Below are 14,283 nucleotides of genomic sequence, written 5' to 3'. Positions count from 1 at the left end.
GGGAAGAGCTTGCGCCTTCCACCATTTGCACGCCCCCTGCAAGTGCTGGAAGGAGCACCCGCAGTCCAGTTCCTGATAGTCAAATTGAAGATGTCAGTGTTGAAGTACACCAGGATGAGGATATGGGTGTTGCTGGCGCTGGGGAGGAAATTGACAAGGAGGATTCTGATGGTGAGGTGGTTTGTTTAAGTCAGGCACCCGGGGAGACACCTGTTGTCCGTGGGAGGACTATGGCCATTGACATGCCTGGTCAAAATACAAAAAAAAAAAAAAAAAATCAGCTCTTCGGTGTGGAATTATTTCAACACAAATGCGGACAACAGATGTCAAGTCGTGTGTTGCCTTTGTCAAGCTGTAATAAGTAGGGGTAAGGACGTTAACCACCTCAGAACATCCTCCCTTATACGGCACCTGCAGCGCATTCATCATAAGTCAGTGACAAGTTCAAAAACTTTGGGCGACAGCGGAAGCAGTCCACTGACCAGTAAATCCCTTCCTCTTGTAACCAAGCTCACGCAAACCACACCCCCAACTCCCTCAGTGTCAATTTCCTCCTTACCCAGGAAAGCCAATAGTCCTGCAGGCCATGTCACTGGCAAGTCTGACGAGTCCTCTCCTGCCTGGGATTCCTCCGATGCATCCTTGCGTGTAACACCTACTGCTGCTGGCGCTGCTATTGTTGCTGCTGGGAGTCGATGGTCATCCCAGAGGGGAAGTCGGAAGACCACTTGTACTACTTCCAGTAAGCAATTGACTGTCCAACAGTCCTTTGCAAGGAAGATGAAATATCACAGCAGTCATCCTGCTGCAAAGCGGATAACTGAGGCCTTGGCAGCCTGGGCGGTGAGAAACGTGGTTCCGGTATCCATCGTTACTTCAGAGCCAACTATAGACTTGATTGAGGTACTGTGTCCCCGGTACCAAATACCATCTAGGTTCCATTTCTCTAGGCAGGCGATACCGAAAATGTACACAGACCTCAGAAAAAGAGTCACCAGTGTCCTAAAAAATGCAGTTGTACCCAATGTCCACTTAACCACGGACATGTGGACAAGTGGAGCAGGGCAGACTCAGGACTACATGACTGTGACAGCCCACTGGGTAGATGTATTGCCTCCCGCTGCAAGAACAGAAGCGGCAGCACCAGTAGCAGCATCTCGCAAACGCCAACTCATTCCTAGGCAGGCTACGCTTTGTATCATTGCTTTCCAGAATACGCACACAGCTGAAAACCTCTTACGGCAACTGAGGAAGATCATCGCAGAATGGCTTACCCCAATTGGACTCTCATGGGGATTTGTGGCATCTGACAATGCCAGCAATATTGTGCGTGCATTACATCTGGGCAAATTCCAGCACGTCCCATGTTTTGCACATACCTTGAATTTGGTGGTGCAGAATTATTTAAAAAACGGCAGGGGCGTGCAAGAGATGCTGTCGGTGGCCAGAGGAATTGCGGGCCACTTTCGGCGTACAGGCACCGCGTACAGAAGACTGGAGCACCACCAAAAACACCTGAACCTGCCCTGCCATCATCTGAAGCAAGAGGTGGTAACGAGGTGGAATTCAACCCTCTATATGCTTCAGAGGATGGAGGAGCAGCAAAAGGCCATTCAAGCCTATACATCTGCCCACGATATAGGCAAAGGAGGTGGAATGCACCTGTCTCAAGCGCAGTGGAGAATGATTTCAACGTTGTGCAAGGTTCTGCAACCTTTTGAACTTGCCACACGTGAAGTCAGTTCAGACACTGCCAGCCTGAGTCAGGTCATTCCCCTCATCAGGCTTTTGCAGAAGAAGCTGGAGACATTGAAGGAGGAGCTAAAACAGAGCGATTACGTTAGGCATGTGGGACTTGTGGATGGAGCCCTTCATTCGCTTAACCAGGATTCACGGGTGGTCAATCTGTTGAAATCAGAGCACTACATTTTGGCCACCGTGCTCGATCCTAGATTTAAAACCTACGTTGTATCTCTCTTTCCGGCAGACACAAGTCTGCAGGGGTTCAAAGACCTGCTGGTGAGAAAATTGTCAAGTCAAGCGGAACGTGACCCGTCAACAGCTCCTCCTTCACATTCTCCTGCAACTGGGGGTGCGAGGAAAAGGCTAAGAATTCCGAGCCCACCCGCTGATGGTGATGCAGGGCAGTCTGGAGCGAGTGCTGACATCTGGTCCGGACTGAAGGACCTGCCAACGATTACTGACATGTCGTCTACTGTCACTGCATATGATTCTGTCACCATTGAAAGAATGGTGGAGGATTATATGAGTGACCGCATCCAAGTAGGCACGTCAGACAGTCCGTACGTATACTGGCAGGAAAAAGAGGCAATTTGGAGGCCCTTGCAGAAACTGGCTTTATTCTACCTAAGTTGCCCTCCCTCCAGTGTGTACTCCGAAAGAGTGTTTAGTGCCGCTGCTCACCTTGTCAGCAATCGGCGTACGAGGTTACTTCCAGAAAATGTGGAGAAGATGATGTTCATTAAAATGAATTATAATCAATTCCTCCGTGGAGACATTCACCAGCAGCAATTGCCTCCAGAAAGTGCACGGGGACCTGAGATGGTGGATTTCAGCAGTGGGGATGAATTAATAATCTGTGAGGAGGGGGATGTACACAGTGAAAGGGGTGATGAATCGGACGATGATGATGATGAGGTGGACATCTTGCCTCTGTAGAGCCAGTTTGTGCAAGGAGAGATTGATTGCTTCTTTTTTGGTGGGGGCCCAAACCAACCAGTCATTTCAGTCACAGTCGTGTGGCAGACCCTGTCGCTGAAATGATGGGTTCGTTAAAGTGTGCATGTCCTGTTTATACAACATAAGGGTGGGTGGGAGGGCCCAAGGACAATTCCATCTTGCACCTCTTTTTTCTTTCATTTTTCTTTGCGTCATGTGCTGTTTGGGGAGTATTTTTTTGAAGGGCCATCCTGCGTGACACTGCAGTGCCACTCCTAGATGGGCCAGGTGTTTGTGTCGGCCACTAGGGTCGCTTAGCTTAGTCACACAGCTACCTCATTGCGCCTCTTTTTTTCTTTGCGTCATGTGCTGTTTGGGGAGTATTTTTTTGAAGGGCCATCCTGCATGACACTGCAGTGCCACTCCTAGATGGGCCAGGTGTTTGTGTCGGCCACTAGGGTCGCTTAGCTTAGTCACACAGCTACCTCATTGCGCCTCTTTTTTTCTTTGCGTCATGTGCTGTTTGGGGAGTATTTTTTTGAAGGGCCATCCTGCGTGACACTGCAGTGCCACTCCTAGATGGGCCAGGGGTTTGTGTCGGCCACTTGTGTCGCTTAGCTTAGCCATCCAGCGACCTCGGTGCAAATTTTAGGACTAAAAATAATAGAGAGGTGTGAGGTGTTCAGAATAGACTGAAAATGAGTGTAAATTATGGTTATTGAGGTTAATAATACTATGGGATCAAAATGACCCCCAAATTCTATGATTTAAGCTGTTTTTGAGGGTTTTTTGTAAAAAAAAAAAAAAAAACCACGAATCCAAAACACACCCGAATCCGACAAAAAAATTTCAGGGAGGTTTTGCCAAAACGCGTCCGAATCCAAAACACGGCCGCGGAACCGAATCCAAAATCAAAACCCGAAAAATTTCCGGTGCACATCACTAGTAATAATAGGAACACATTGTGGAAAATGAAGTTTATTAAGACTGATGATTATAATAAACAATAATTACCAGCATTATTCACAAATTCTCATATACAGTAGGTATCAGGTGATGGCTGCAATTAAGTGACAAGCACCAACGATATTGGGCTGAGTAAAAATATTTATTTCACTGCTATAATAGTATCAATATACTGTGAAATTAAAGACTTACTAAATCTATCAAATACAGTGATAAATTGCAGCGAATAAAGTGAACACATGGTGCTTATATATATATATATATATATATACACATACACACACACACACACACACACACACCTGATGCACTTATGAAAACTGTTTCCCTGAGAACATACTCATATTGTAGTTTATCCACATCTACACACTTATTGTAGATGCTGTATCTTTGAGGGCATGCGAGTATATTCATTCATATACCACATTCAGCAACCCGCCGCTGAGCTGCACGGTGGCCAATACGGCAGATGGGTGACCCGGCGGTGGGTGGGAAGTAACGGGGGAGTGAAGAAACTTCACCCGGCTCCATAGCAGTGCAAGCTAATATGGATGAGAATGTCCATATTGGCTTGCATGCATAAGCGACCCGGCACCAACGGTGAACGAGCGCAGGGCCATCGTTGGTGCCTACACACTGAATGATATGAACGAGTTCTTGTTCATTAATGAACGAGAACGTTCATATCGTTCAATTATATCGCCTAATGTGTAGGTCCTATTACTGTAGATGCTGTATCTTTGAGGGCATGTGAGTATATTCATTCATATACTTATCATTGACCGATTATAAATAATTGCAGCACATTGGCTGTATACATGATACTTACTGGTTTAATCTGGATACATATATTTAAATAGTGATTCATTGAGAAAATAGTTACAATTCCTCTATACTTAACTTTTTATATGTATACTTATTATTAGTGATGTGCACCGGAAATTTTTCGGGTTTTGTGTTTTGGTTTCGGTTCCGCGGCCGTGTTTTGGGTTCGAACGCGTTTTGGCAAAACCTCACCGAAATTTTTTTGTCGGATTCAGGTGTGTTTTGGATTCGGGTGTTTTTTTCAAAAAACCCTAAAAAACAGCTTAAATCATAGAATTTGGGGGTCATTTTGATCCCATAGTATTATTAACCTCAATAACCATAATTTCCACTCATTTTCAGTCTATTCTGAACACCTCACAATATTATTTTTAGTCCTAAAATTTGCACCGAGGTAGCTGTGTGACTAAGCTAAGCGACCCAAGTGGCCGACACAAACACCTGGCCCATCTAGGAGTGGCACTGCAGTGTCACGCAGGATGGCCCTTCAAAAAAATACTCCCCAAACAGAACATGACGCAAAGAAAAAAAAGAGGCGCAATGAGGTAGCTGTGTGACTAAGATAAGCGACCCAAGTGGCCGACACAAACACCTGGCCCATCTAGGAGTGGCACTGCAGTGTCACGCAGGATGGCCCTTCAAAAAAATACTCCCCAAACAGAACATGACGCAAAGAAAAAAAAGAGGCGCAATGAGGTAGCTGTGTGACTAAGATAAGCGACCCAAGTGGCCGACACAAACACCTGGCCCATCTAGGAGTGGCACTGCAGTGTCACGCAGGATGGCCCTTCAAAAAAATACTCCCCAAACAGCACATGACGCAAAGAAAAATGAAAGAAAAAAGAGGTGCAAGATGGAATTGTCCTTGGGCCCTCCAACCCACCCTTATGTTGTATAAACAGGACATGCACACTTTAACGAACCCATCATTTCAGCGACAGGGTCTGCCACACGACTGTGACTGAAATGACTGGTTGGTTTGGGCCCCCACCAAAAAAGAAGCAATCAATCTCTCCTTGCACAAACTGGCTCTACAGAGGCAAGATGTCCACCTCATCATCATCGTCCGATTCATCACCCCTTTCACTGTGTACATCCCCCTCCTCACAGATTATTAATTTGTCCCCACTGGAATCCACCATCTCAGGTCCCCGTATACTTTCTGGAGGCAATTGCTGCTGGTGAATGTCTCCACGGAGGAATTGATTATAATTCATTTTAATGAACATCATCTTCTCCACATTTTCTGGAAGTAACCTCGTACGCCGATTGCTGACAAGGTGAGCGGCGGCACTAAACACTCTTTCGGAGTACACACTGGAGGGAGGGCAACTTAGGTAGAATAAAGCCAGTTTCTGCAAGGGCCTCCAAATTGCCTCTTTTTCCTGCCAGTATAAGTACGGACTGTCTGACGTGCCTACTTGGATGCGGTCACTCATATAATCCTCCACCATTCTTTCAATGGTGAGAGAATCATATGCAGTGACAGAGGACGACATGTCAGTAATCGTTGGCAGGTCCTTCAGTCCGGACCAGATGTCAGCACTCGCTCCAGACTGCCCTGCATCACCGCCAGCGGGTGGGCTCGGAATTCATTGCCTTTTCCTCGCACCCCCAGTTGCGGGAGAATGTGAAGGAGGAGATGTTGACGGGTCACGTTCCGCTTGACTTGACAATTTTCTCACCAGCAGGTCTTTGAACCTCTGCAGACTTGTGTCTGCCGGAAAGAGAGATACAACGTAGGTTTTAAATCTAGGATCGAGCACGGTGGCCAAAATGTAGTGCTCTGATTTCAACAGATTGACCACCCGTGAATCCTGGTTAAGCGAATGAAGGGCTCCATCCACAAGTCCCACATGCCTAACGTAATCGCTCTGTTTTAGCTCCTCCTTCAATGTCTCCAGCTTCTTCTGCAAAAGCCTGATGAGGGGAATGACCTGACTCAGGCTGGCAGTGTCTGAACTGACTTCACGTGTGGCAAGTTCAAAAGGTTGCAGAACCTTGCACAACGTTGAAATCATTCTCCACTGCGCTTGAGTCAGGTGCATTCCACCTCCTTTGCCTATATCGTGGCCAGATGTATAGGCTTGAATGGCCTTTTGCTGCTCCTCCATCCTCTGAAGCATATAGAGGGTTGAATTCCACCTCGTTACCACCTCTTGCTTCAGATGATGGCAGGGCAGGTTCAGGTGTTTTTGGTGGTGCTCCAGTCTTCTGTACGCGGTGCCTGTATGCCGAAAGTGGCCCGCAATTCTTCTGGCCACCGACAGCATCTCTTGCACGCCCCTGTCGTTTTTTAAATAATTCTGCACCACCAAATTCAAGGTATGTGCAAAACATGGGACGTGCTGGAGTTTGCCCAGATGTAATGCACGCACAATATTGCTGGCGTTGTCCGATGCCACAAATCCCCAGGAGAGTCCAATTGGGGTAAGCCATTCTGCGATGATCTTCCTCAGTTGCCGTAAGAGGTTTTCAGCTGTGTGCGTATTCTGGAAAGCGGTGATACAAAGCGTAGCCTGCCTAGGAACGAGTTGGCGTTTGCGAGATGCTGCTACTGGTGCCGCCGCTGCTGTTCTTGCAGCGGGAGGCAATACATCTACCCAGTGGGCTGTCACAGTCATGTAGTCCTGAGTCTGCCCTGCTCCACTTGTCCACATGTCCGTGGTTAAGTGGACATTGGGTACAACTGCATTTTTTAGGACACTGGTGACTCTTTTTCTGAGGTCTGTGTACATTTTCGGTATCGCCTGCCTAGAGAAATGGAACCTAGATGGTATTTGGTACCGGGGACACAGTACCTCAATCAAGTCTCTAGTTGGCTCTGAATTAATGATGGATACCGAAACCACGTTTCTCACCGCCCAGGCTGCCAAGGCCTCAGTTATCCGCTTTGCAGCAGGATGACTGCTGTGATATTTCATCTTCCTCGCAAAGGACTGTTGGACAGTCAATTGCTTACTGGAAGTAGTACAAGTGGTCTTCCGACTTCCCCTCTGGGATGACGATCGACTCCCAGCAGCAAAAACAGCAGCGCCAGCAGCAGTAGGCGTTACACTCAAGGATGCTTCGGATGAATCCCAGGCAGGAGAGGACTCGTCAGACTTGCCAGTGACATGGCCTGCAGGACTATTGGCCTTCCTGGGTAAGGAGGAAATTGACACTGAGGGAGTTGGTGGTGTGGTTTGCAGGAGCTTGGTTACAAGAGGAAGGGATTTAGTGGTCAGTGGACTGCTTCCGCTCTCACCCAAAGTTTTTGAACTTGTCACTGACTTATGATGAATGCGCTGCAGGTGACGTATAAGGGAGGATGTTCCGAGGTGGTTAACGTCCTTACCCCTACTTATTACAGCTTGACAAAGGCAACACATGGCTTGACACCTGTTGTCCGCATTTCTGTTTAAATAATTCCACACCGTAGAGCTGATTTTTTTTGTATTTTGACCAGGCATGTCAATGGCCATATTCGTCCCACGGACAACAGGTGTCTCCCCGGGTGCCTGACTTAAACAAATCACCTCACCATCAGAATTCTCCTTGTCAATTTCCTCCCCAGCGCCAGCAACACCCATATCCTCATCCTGGTGTACTTCAACAGTGACATCTTCGATTTGACTATCAGGAACTGGACTGCGGGTGCTCCTTCCAGCACTTGCAGGGGGCGTGCAAATGGTGGAAGGTGCAAGCTCTTCCCGTCCAGTGTTGGGAAGGTCAGGCATCGCAACCGACACAATTGGACTCTCCTTGGGGATTTGTGATTTCGAAGAACGCACAGTTCTTTGCTCTGCTTTTGCCAGCTTAAGTCTTTTCTTTTTTCTAGCGAGAGGATGAGTGCTTCCATCCTCATGTGAAGCTGAACCACTAGCCATGAACATAGGCCAGGGCCTCAGCCGTTCCTTGCCACTCCGTGTCGTAAATGGCATATTGGCAAGTTTACGCTTCTCCTCAGACGCTTTTAATTTTGATTTTTGGGTCATTTTTTTACTGATCTTTTGTGTTTTGGATTTTACATGCTCTGTACTATGACATTGGGCATCGGCCTTGGCAGACGACGTTGATGGCATTTCATCGTCTCGGCCATGACTAGTGGCAGCAGCTTCAGCACGAGGTGGAAGTGGATCTTGATCTTTCCCTATTTTTTTAACCTCCACATTTTTGTTCTCCATATTTTAATGCGCACAACTAAAAGGCACCACAGGTATACAATGTAGATGGATGGATAGTATACTTTATGTATGACGACGAGTGACTGAAGACACAGAGGTAGTTACAGCAGTTGCCTACCGTACTGCTATATACAGTATAATGGACCTGGTGGACACTGTCAGCTGACAGTGTTTATAGTATAAAGAAAAAAAGACACCATAGGTATACAATGTAGATGGATGGATAGTATACTTTATGTATGACGACGAGTGACTGAAGACACAGAGGTAGGTACAGCAGTGGCCTACCGTACTGCTATATACAGTATAATGGACCTGGTGGACACTGTCAGCAGACTGCGTTTATACTTATAGTATAAAGAAAAAAAAAAAAGACACCACAGGAGTGTTTTTCAGGCAGACAAACGTATACTGGTGGTCACTGTCAGCAAAACTGTGCACTGTACTCCTGCTATAGCTGCTCCCCAGTCTCCCCCACAATTAAGCAGTGTGAGCACTCAGCACAGTCAGATATATCATGCAGCACACTGAGGCTGAGCACAGATATGGTATGGAGCGTTTTTTTCAGGCAGAGAACGGATAAAAAAAAAACCTAGCAAAACTCTGCACTGTACTCCTCCTAACAGCTGCTCCCCAATCCTCCCCACAATAAGCTAAGCAGTAGCAATCAGATCAACTAACTATAACTATAACTATATAAACGGAGAGGACGCCAGCCACGTCCTCTCCCTATCAATCTCAATGCACGTGTGAAAATGGCGGCGACGCGCGGCTGCTTATATAGAATCCGAATCTCGCGAGAATCCGACAGCGGGATGATGACGTTCGGGCGCGCTCGGGTTAGCCGAGCCATACGGGAGAATCCGAGTATGGCTCGGACCCGTGTAAAAAGGCTAAAGTTCGGGGGGGTTCGGTTTCTCAGAAACCGAACCCGCTCATCACTACTTATTATAGAGTGACTGTCCAATAGATGCTATACCCTTGATTTTGTACAGGCATATTTATCCATATACTTACCGTAAATTAAAAATTAATATATTGAGTATATTTATACATCACAACAATAATTACTCATCAGGACACATTTCACGTAGTACAGACATTGGTACTCCTTACGGATACCAAGAATTGAAGTTAACAAATAGCGGCCTTGATTTTAATAGCACTTTATACACTTTATTTACTTTTTATATATGTAGTTATGTTTAGGTGAAATGTCTTTATTTCGGGATTGGACAACTTTCAATCTATATAGTAAATGTTATATTTTAAAATTAATCTATTGAAGTGCACCAACAAAAAGACGTTCTTTCTTTTTTTGTTTGTTCTAGGTGGATTAAGTCCACCCAGTACTCAGATGCCCTCTGGTCTTAATGTGGACAAGGTAACTATTGGAGGCTGGGCAAGTGCAAGGAATATGCTGGAGTAGACACCAACCTGGCTCAGAGTGGGTTAAAGCTGGACAAATAGGCACCCACAGTGGCGGATCCAGGGGGGGGGGCACTCGGGCCCATGCCCCCCCCTGTCATTTGTGGCTTCCCATCCCCCGTCCCCCCCCGCGGCGTCGGCGCCGCACAGGGAGATGACGGGCGCCCGCTGAGATTGTGTTACCAGCGGGCGCCCGTCTCCCTGCACAGCGGTAGCCGGAGGCAGGAGCTCAGTACTGAGCTCCGGCTTCCGGCGCTGTCACTGCGCCGTGTGCTATGGAAGAGACGTCAGTCATGACGTCTCTCTCATAGTACTGAGGAGAGGACGCCAGCCAGAAGGAGGACTGCAGCGGCGCGGGAACGGGGCTCGGTAAGTATTATGTTTTTTTCTTCCTTAATGCAGCGGGGGCATCTCCTGGGGGAAACTACGGGGGGACATTACTACTGAGGGGGCACCAACAAGGGGCATTACTACTGGGGGGGGCATCAACAAGGGGCATTACTACTGAGGGGGGCATTACTACTGGGGGCATTATAACTGGGGGCATCACTACTGGGGGGCAGCTACTGGGGGCATTATTACTGGGGGGCACCTACAGGGGGCATTACTACTTGGGGGCTAAACTACAGGGACATTACTACTTGGGGGCTAAACTACAGGGGGAGCCAAACTACTGGGGGCATAACTACAGGGGCCAAACTATTGGGGGCATTACTACTGGAGGCTAAACTATAAGGGGGGCATAACTACAGGGGCTAAACTGCAATGGGGCAAACTACAGGGGGGCATTACTACTGGTGGCTAAACTATAAGGGGGGCATAACTACAGGGGCTAAACTACAATGGGGCAAACTATAGGGGGGCATTACTACTGGTGGCTAAACTACTGGGGTCATAACTGCAGGGGCATTACCACTGGGGGCATAATGACTGGGGGCATTACTACAGGCAACATTACTACTGGGGGCAATACGGGCATTGCATAAGGGACACCACTACTATGGGGTCTATATAAGGGGCACTACCAGTACAGTGGACATTGCATAATGAGCGCTACAACTGTGGGCATTGTATAAGAAGCGCCACCTCACATGCACCGAAGCCGCACGCAAATGTACTTGCCCCTTCCATGGTGCCCCACCTATCATTTTCTTCTGGATCCGCCCCTGGGCACCCACTAGACAAAACTAGACTGGCAGGTACTGGTAAATAGCAGCAGTATAATACAGTGGGATCAGGACTGGATAAGACAAGACTGGAACATAAATGACAAGGAATGCTCTGAACTCACAGTGGCTGCTACTGGCAACAGAAATGCATGACAATAGCATACAGACAGGGAAAGCAGAACAGACATACAAACACAGAATGCTCTAGACCAGTGAATATTACTCCTGGCAACCGCAGTAGCAACACAAAGGAGCAGATAAGACTGAGATAATGAATTATTCAGAGAGCAGACTAATAGGACTATGACAATGTACACAGATAAACAGACAAGAAAGAGACTGTATTGGAATGGGACCGTGGAAATAGAGACAGGTGGCGGTATATGTAAAGCAGCTGTATGTAAATGAAAAATGATACTGGATAACAGAAACCCCAAGATACAGACAAGACAAAGAATAAGTATAGAGTGGAGAAATCCCTACTGCAGCTAAAGCCTAAACAGACAGGAACCATACAGGACTGGGTCTGACAAGGACTTTATAGCACAGGATCTCACAGGATAAGAATATCAAACAGAGGGGCAGATGTATTAACCTGGAGAAGGCATAAGGAAGTGATAAACCAGTGATATGTGCAAGGTGATAAAGGCACCAGAAAATCAGCTCCAATATGTAAATTAACAGGATCTGATTTGCTGGTGCCTTTATCACCTTGCACATATCACTGGTTTATCACTTCCTTAGGTCTTCTCCAGGTTAATACATCTGCCCCAGAGAGCCAAAGGCTCATGCAGCAAACAGGATGTATGACCAGCAGGGAGTTATGGGCAGAATGGAAATATAAAGGGAGTACTAACCAATGACCAGGTTCAGTACAGACAAGCCCCCTTTAATTACTAACTCGGTGGAACTGTGCTGCTGCACATCCACCAGGCTCCTGACTTTAACAAGAAACCACATGCTGGAGTAAGGTAACAAGGCATCTCCCATCAGGTGTGCTGCTACAGCAATTAAACAGGCAGAATAGAGCTGCAATTAAACTGACAGAACAAAATTGCAGACAGCACATGTAACAGAAGTAGAATCTGATTTGTTGCAATGGGCAACATCCCATCTTAAATAGAACTCCCATCGTAGTACATTTACCATTGTTGTAAGATTTTCTTTGGATGATGCTGATTGCCATATACAGTATTTACTTCAGTTCAGACACATCTAAAGTATACATTAGACCATAGGTTCTCAAACTCAGTCCTCAGGACCCCACACAGTGCATGTTTTGCAGGTAACCCAGCAGGTGCACAGGTGTATTAATTACTCACTGACACATTTTAAAAGGTCCACAGGTGGAACAAATTATTTCACTTGTGATTCTGTGAGGAGACCTGCAAAACATGCACTGTGTGGGGTCCTGAGGACCGAGTTTGAGAACCTGTGCATTAGACTTAATAAACTTCATTTTAAAAATGCATGTAACTCAAAGCACAGCCAGGTAATACTGTATGTGTACTGACTCATATTGGTGCATATGTAAAATGACATCCTTACTATACTGTATTTAACTCTAAATCATCCTATATTGTGTATTTATTACATCATCTTGTTTAGAAAATTCAAGTCACAAAAATGCTTGCAATAAAAAAAGAATAGTCAGGCAAGATCAGATTATGTGAAAAATAAGCAAGTTACATAACTTTCACAATCAGCTTATCTATGGGATATCAGTTTATTATCACTATAACAGGTACTGTAGCTGTTGTGTGTAGGGTTACCACCTCATCCCTTTAATTCTGGACACATATTAATTACACAGGTTCTGTGGCTGGCTGACTTCAAGACTCCATTTCACCTGCTTTTAATCAGCCACAGAACCTGTGTAATTAATATGTGTCCTTAATTAAAGGGATGAGGTGGTAACCCTAGTTGTGTGTATACACTTGTATTTAAAAATACCAGAAACAAATAAACCCTAAAGAGTAAGAGTAAACTCACCATTTCATTGTCTTCCCCCTGGTTAAGAATGGCATGGTTCTCTGCCATTTCTTCATGAACAAGTATCACAAGTACAGCTGAGCCTGGGAATGTGGCAGTACCTAATCCCTCCTGATCTGCAGTGTTTCTCACTGTGATACTTTTATTCCCTGAAAGTACAACCTTCTCATTTACCTAAGGACTCTGGGGTAGATGTATTAACCTGGAGAAGTGATAAACCAGTGATATGTGCAAGGTGATAAAGGCACCAGCCAATCAGCTCCAGTATGTAAATTAATAGTTAGGATCTGATTGGCTGGTGCCTTTATCACCTTGCACATATCACTGGTTTATCACTTCCTTATGCCTTCTCCAGGTTAATACATCTGCCCCTCTGATTGGAATATGTACATCACATGATACATTATTAATATTTACAAAAATGTAAAGGGACATTACAAGATTATCTTTTAATTAAATTAGCCTATTTTGTTACCCTTTGCTGTGTTGCGCATGTGCACATCTGCAAAAACAAGCCAGCAAAGTAGGAAGTTATCCCTTTCTGTCAACCCCGTGCAGCCTGACTGACTCTTAAAGTGACAGTAGCCTCCTATCCCTCCCACCCAAAATGTAGCAGGCAGGCTCCTCACAGTCAGTGTATGCCACCCTACCCTGTTAAACATTCCCACTCACCCTTCACTGTCACACATACACACTCACCCCTCACTGTCACACATTCCCACTCACTGCACACCGTCACACATTCCCACACAGCACACCGTCACACATTCCCACTCACCCCTCACCGTCACACTCACCCTTTACAGTCACACTTAGCCACACCATCACACATACGCACATACCCCTCACTGTCACACATACCCACTCACCACTCACTGTAACATTCCCGTTTACCCCTCCCTGTCACACATTCCCTCTCACCCTCCCTGTTACACATACCCACTTGCCATCACACATACCCACTCACCGCTCACGCATACCCACTCACCACTCACTGTCACACTTTCCCACTCACCCCACAATGTCCCACATTCCCACTCACCCCCCACTGTAACACA

General features: G+C 46.3%; 1 protein-coding gene across 3 annotated transcripts in view; it reads right to left on the bottom strand.

Moving 5' to 3' along the window:
* The window catches only part of LOC134909504 (probable cation-transporting ATPase 13A4), a 293,601-nt gene extending 280,173 nt beyond the window's left edge, over nt 1–13,428 (bottom strand). For all 3 annotated transcript variants that reach the window (XM_063916441.1, XM_063916439.1, XM_063916440.1), the window contains exon 1: nt 13,226–13,428. Coding sequence is in view for 2 of the 3 variants with exons in the window: in XM_063916439.1 (XP_063772509.1) it covers nt 13,226–13,273 (48 nt within the window). In the remaining variant the exon portion in view is untranslated. The remainder of the gene's footprint in view (nt 1–13,225) is intronic.
* Nucleotides 13,429–14,283: the final 855 nt, after the last annotated feature.

Source organism: Pseudophryne corroboree, chromosome 4, assembly GCF_028390025.1.
Source record: "Pseudophryne corroboree isolate aPseCor3 chromosome 4, aPseCor3.hap2, whole genome shotgun sequence".
In the NCBI taxonomy this organism is placed as follows: domain Eukaryota; kingdom Metazoa; phylum Chordata; class Amphibia; order Anura; family Myobatrachidae; genus Pseudophryne; species Pseudophryne corroboree.
The sequence above is the reverse complement of the archived record's forward strand: the minus strand, read 5'-3'. Positions and strand labels throughout refer to the sequence as shown.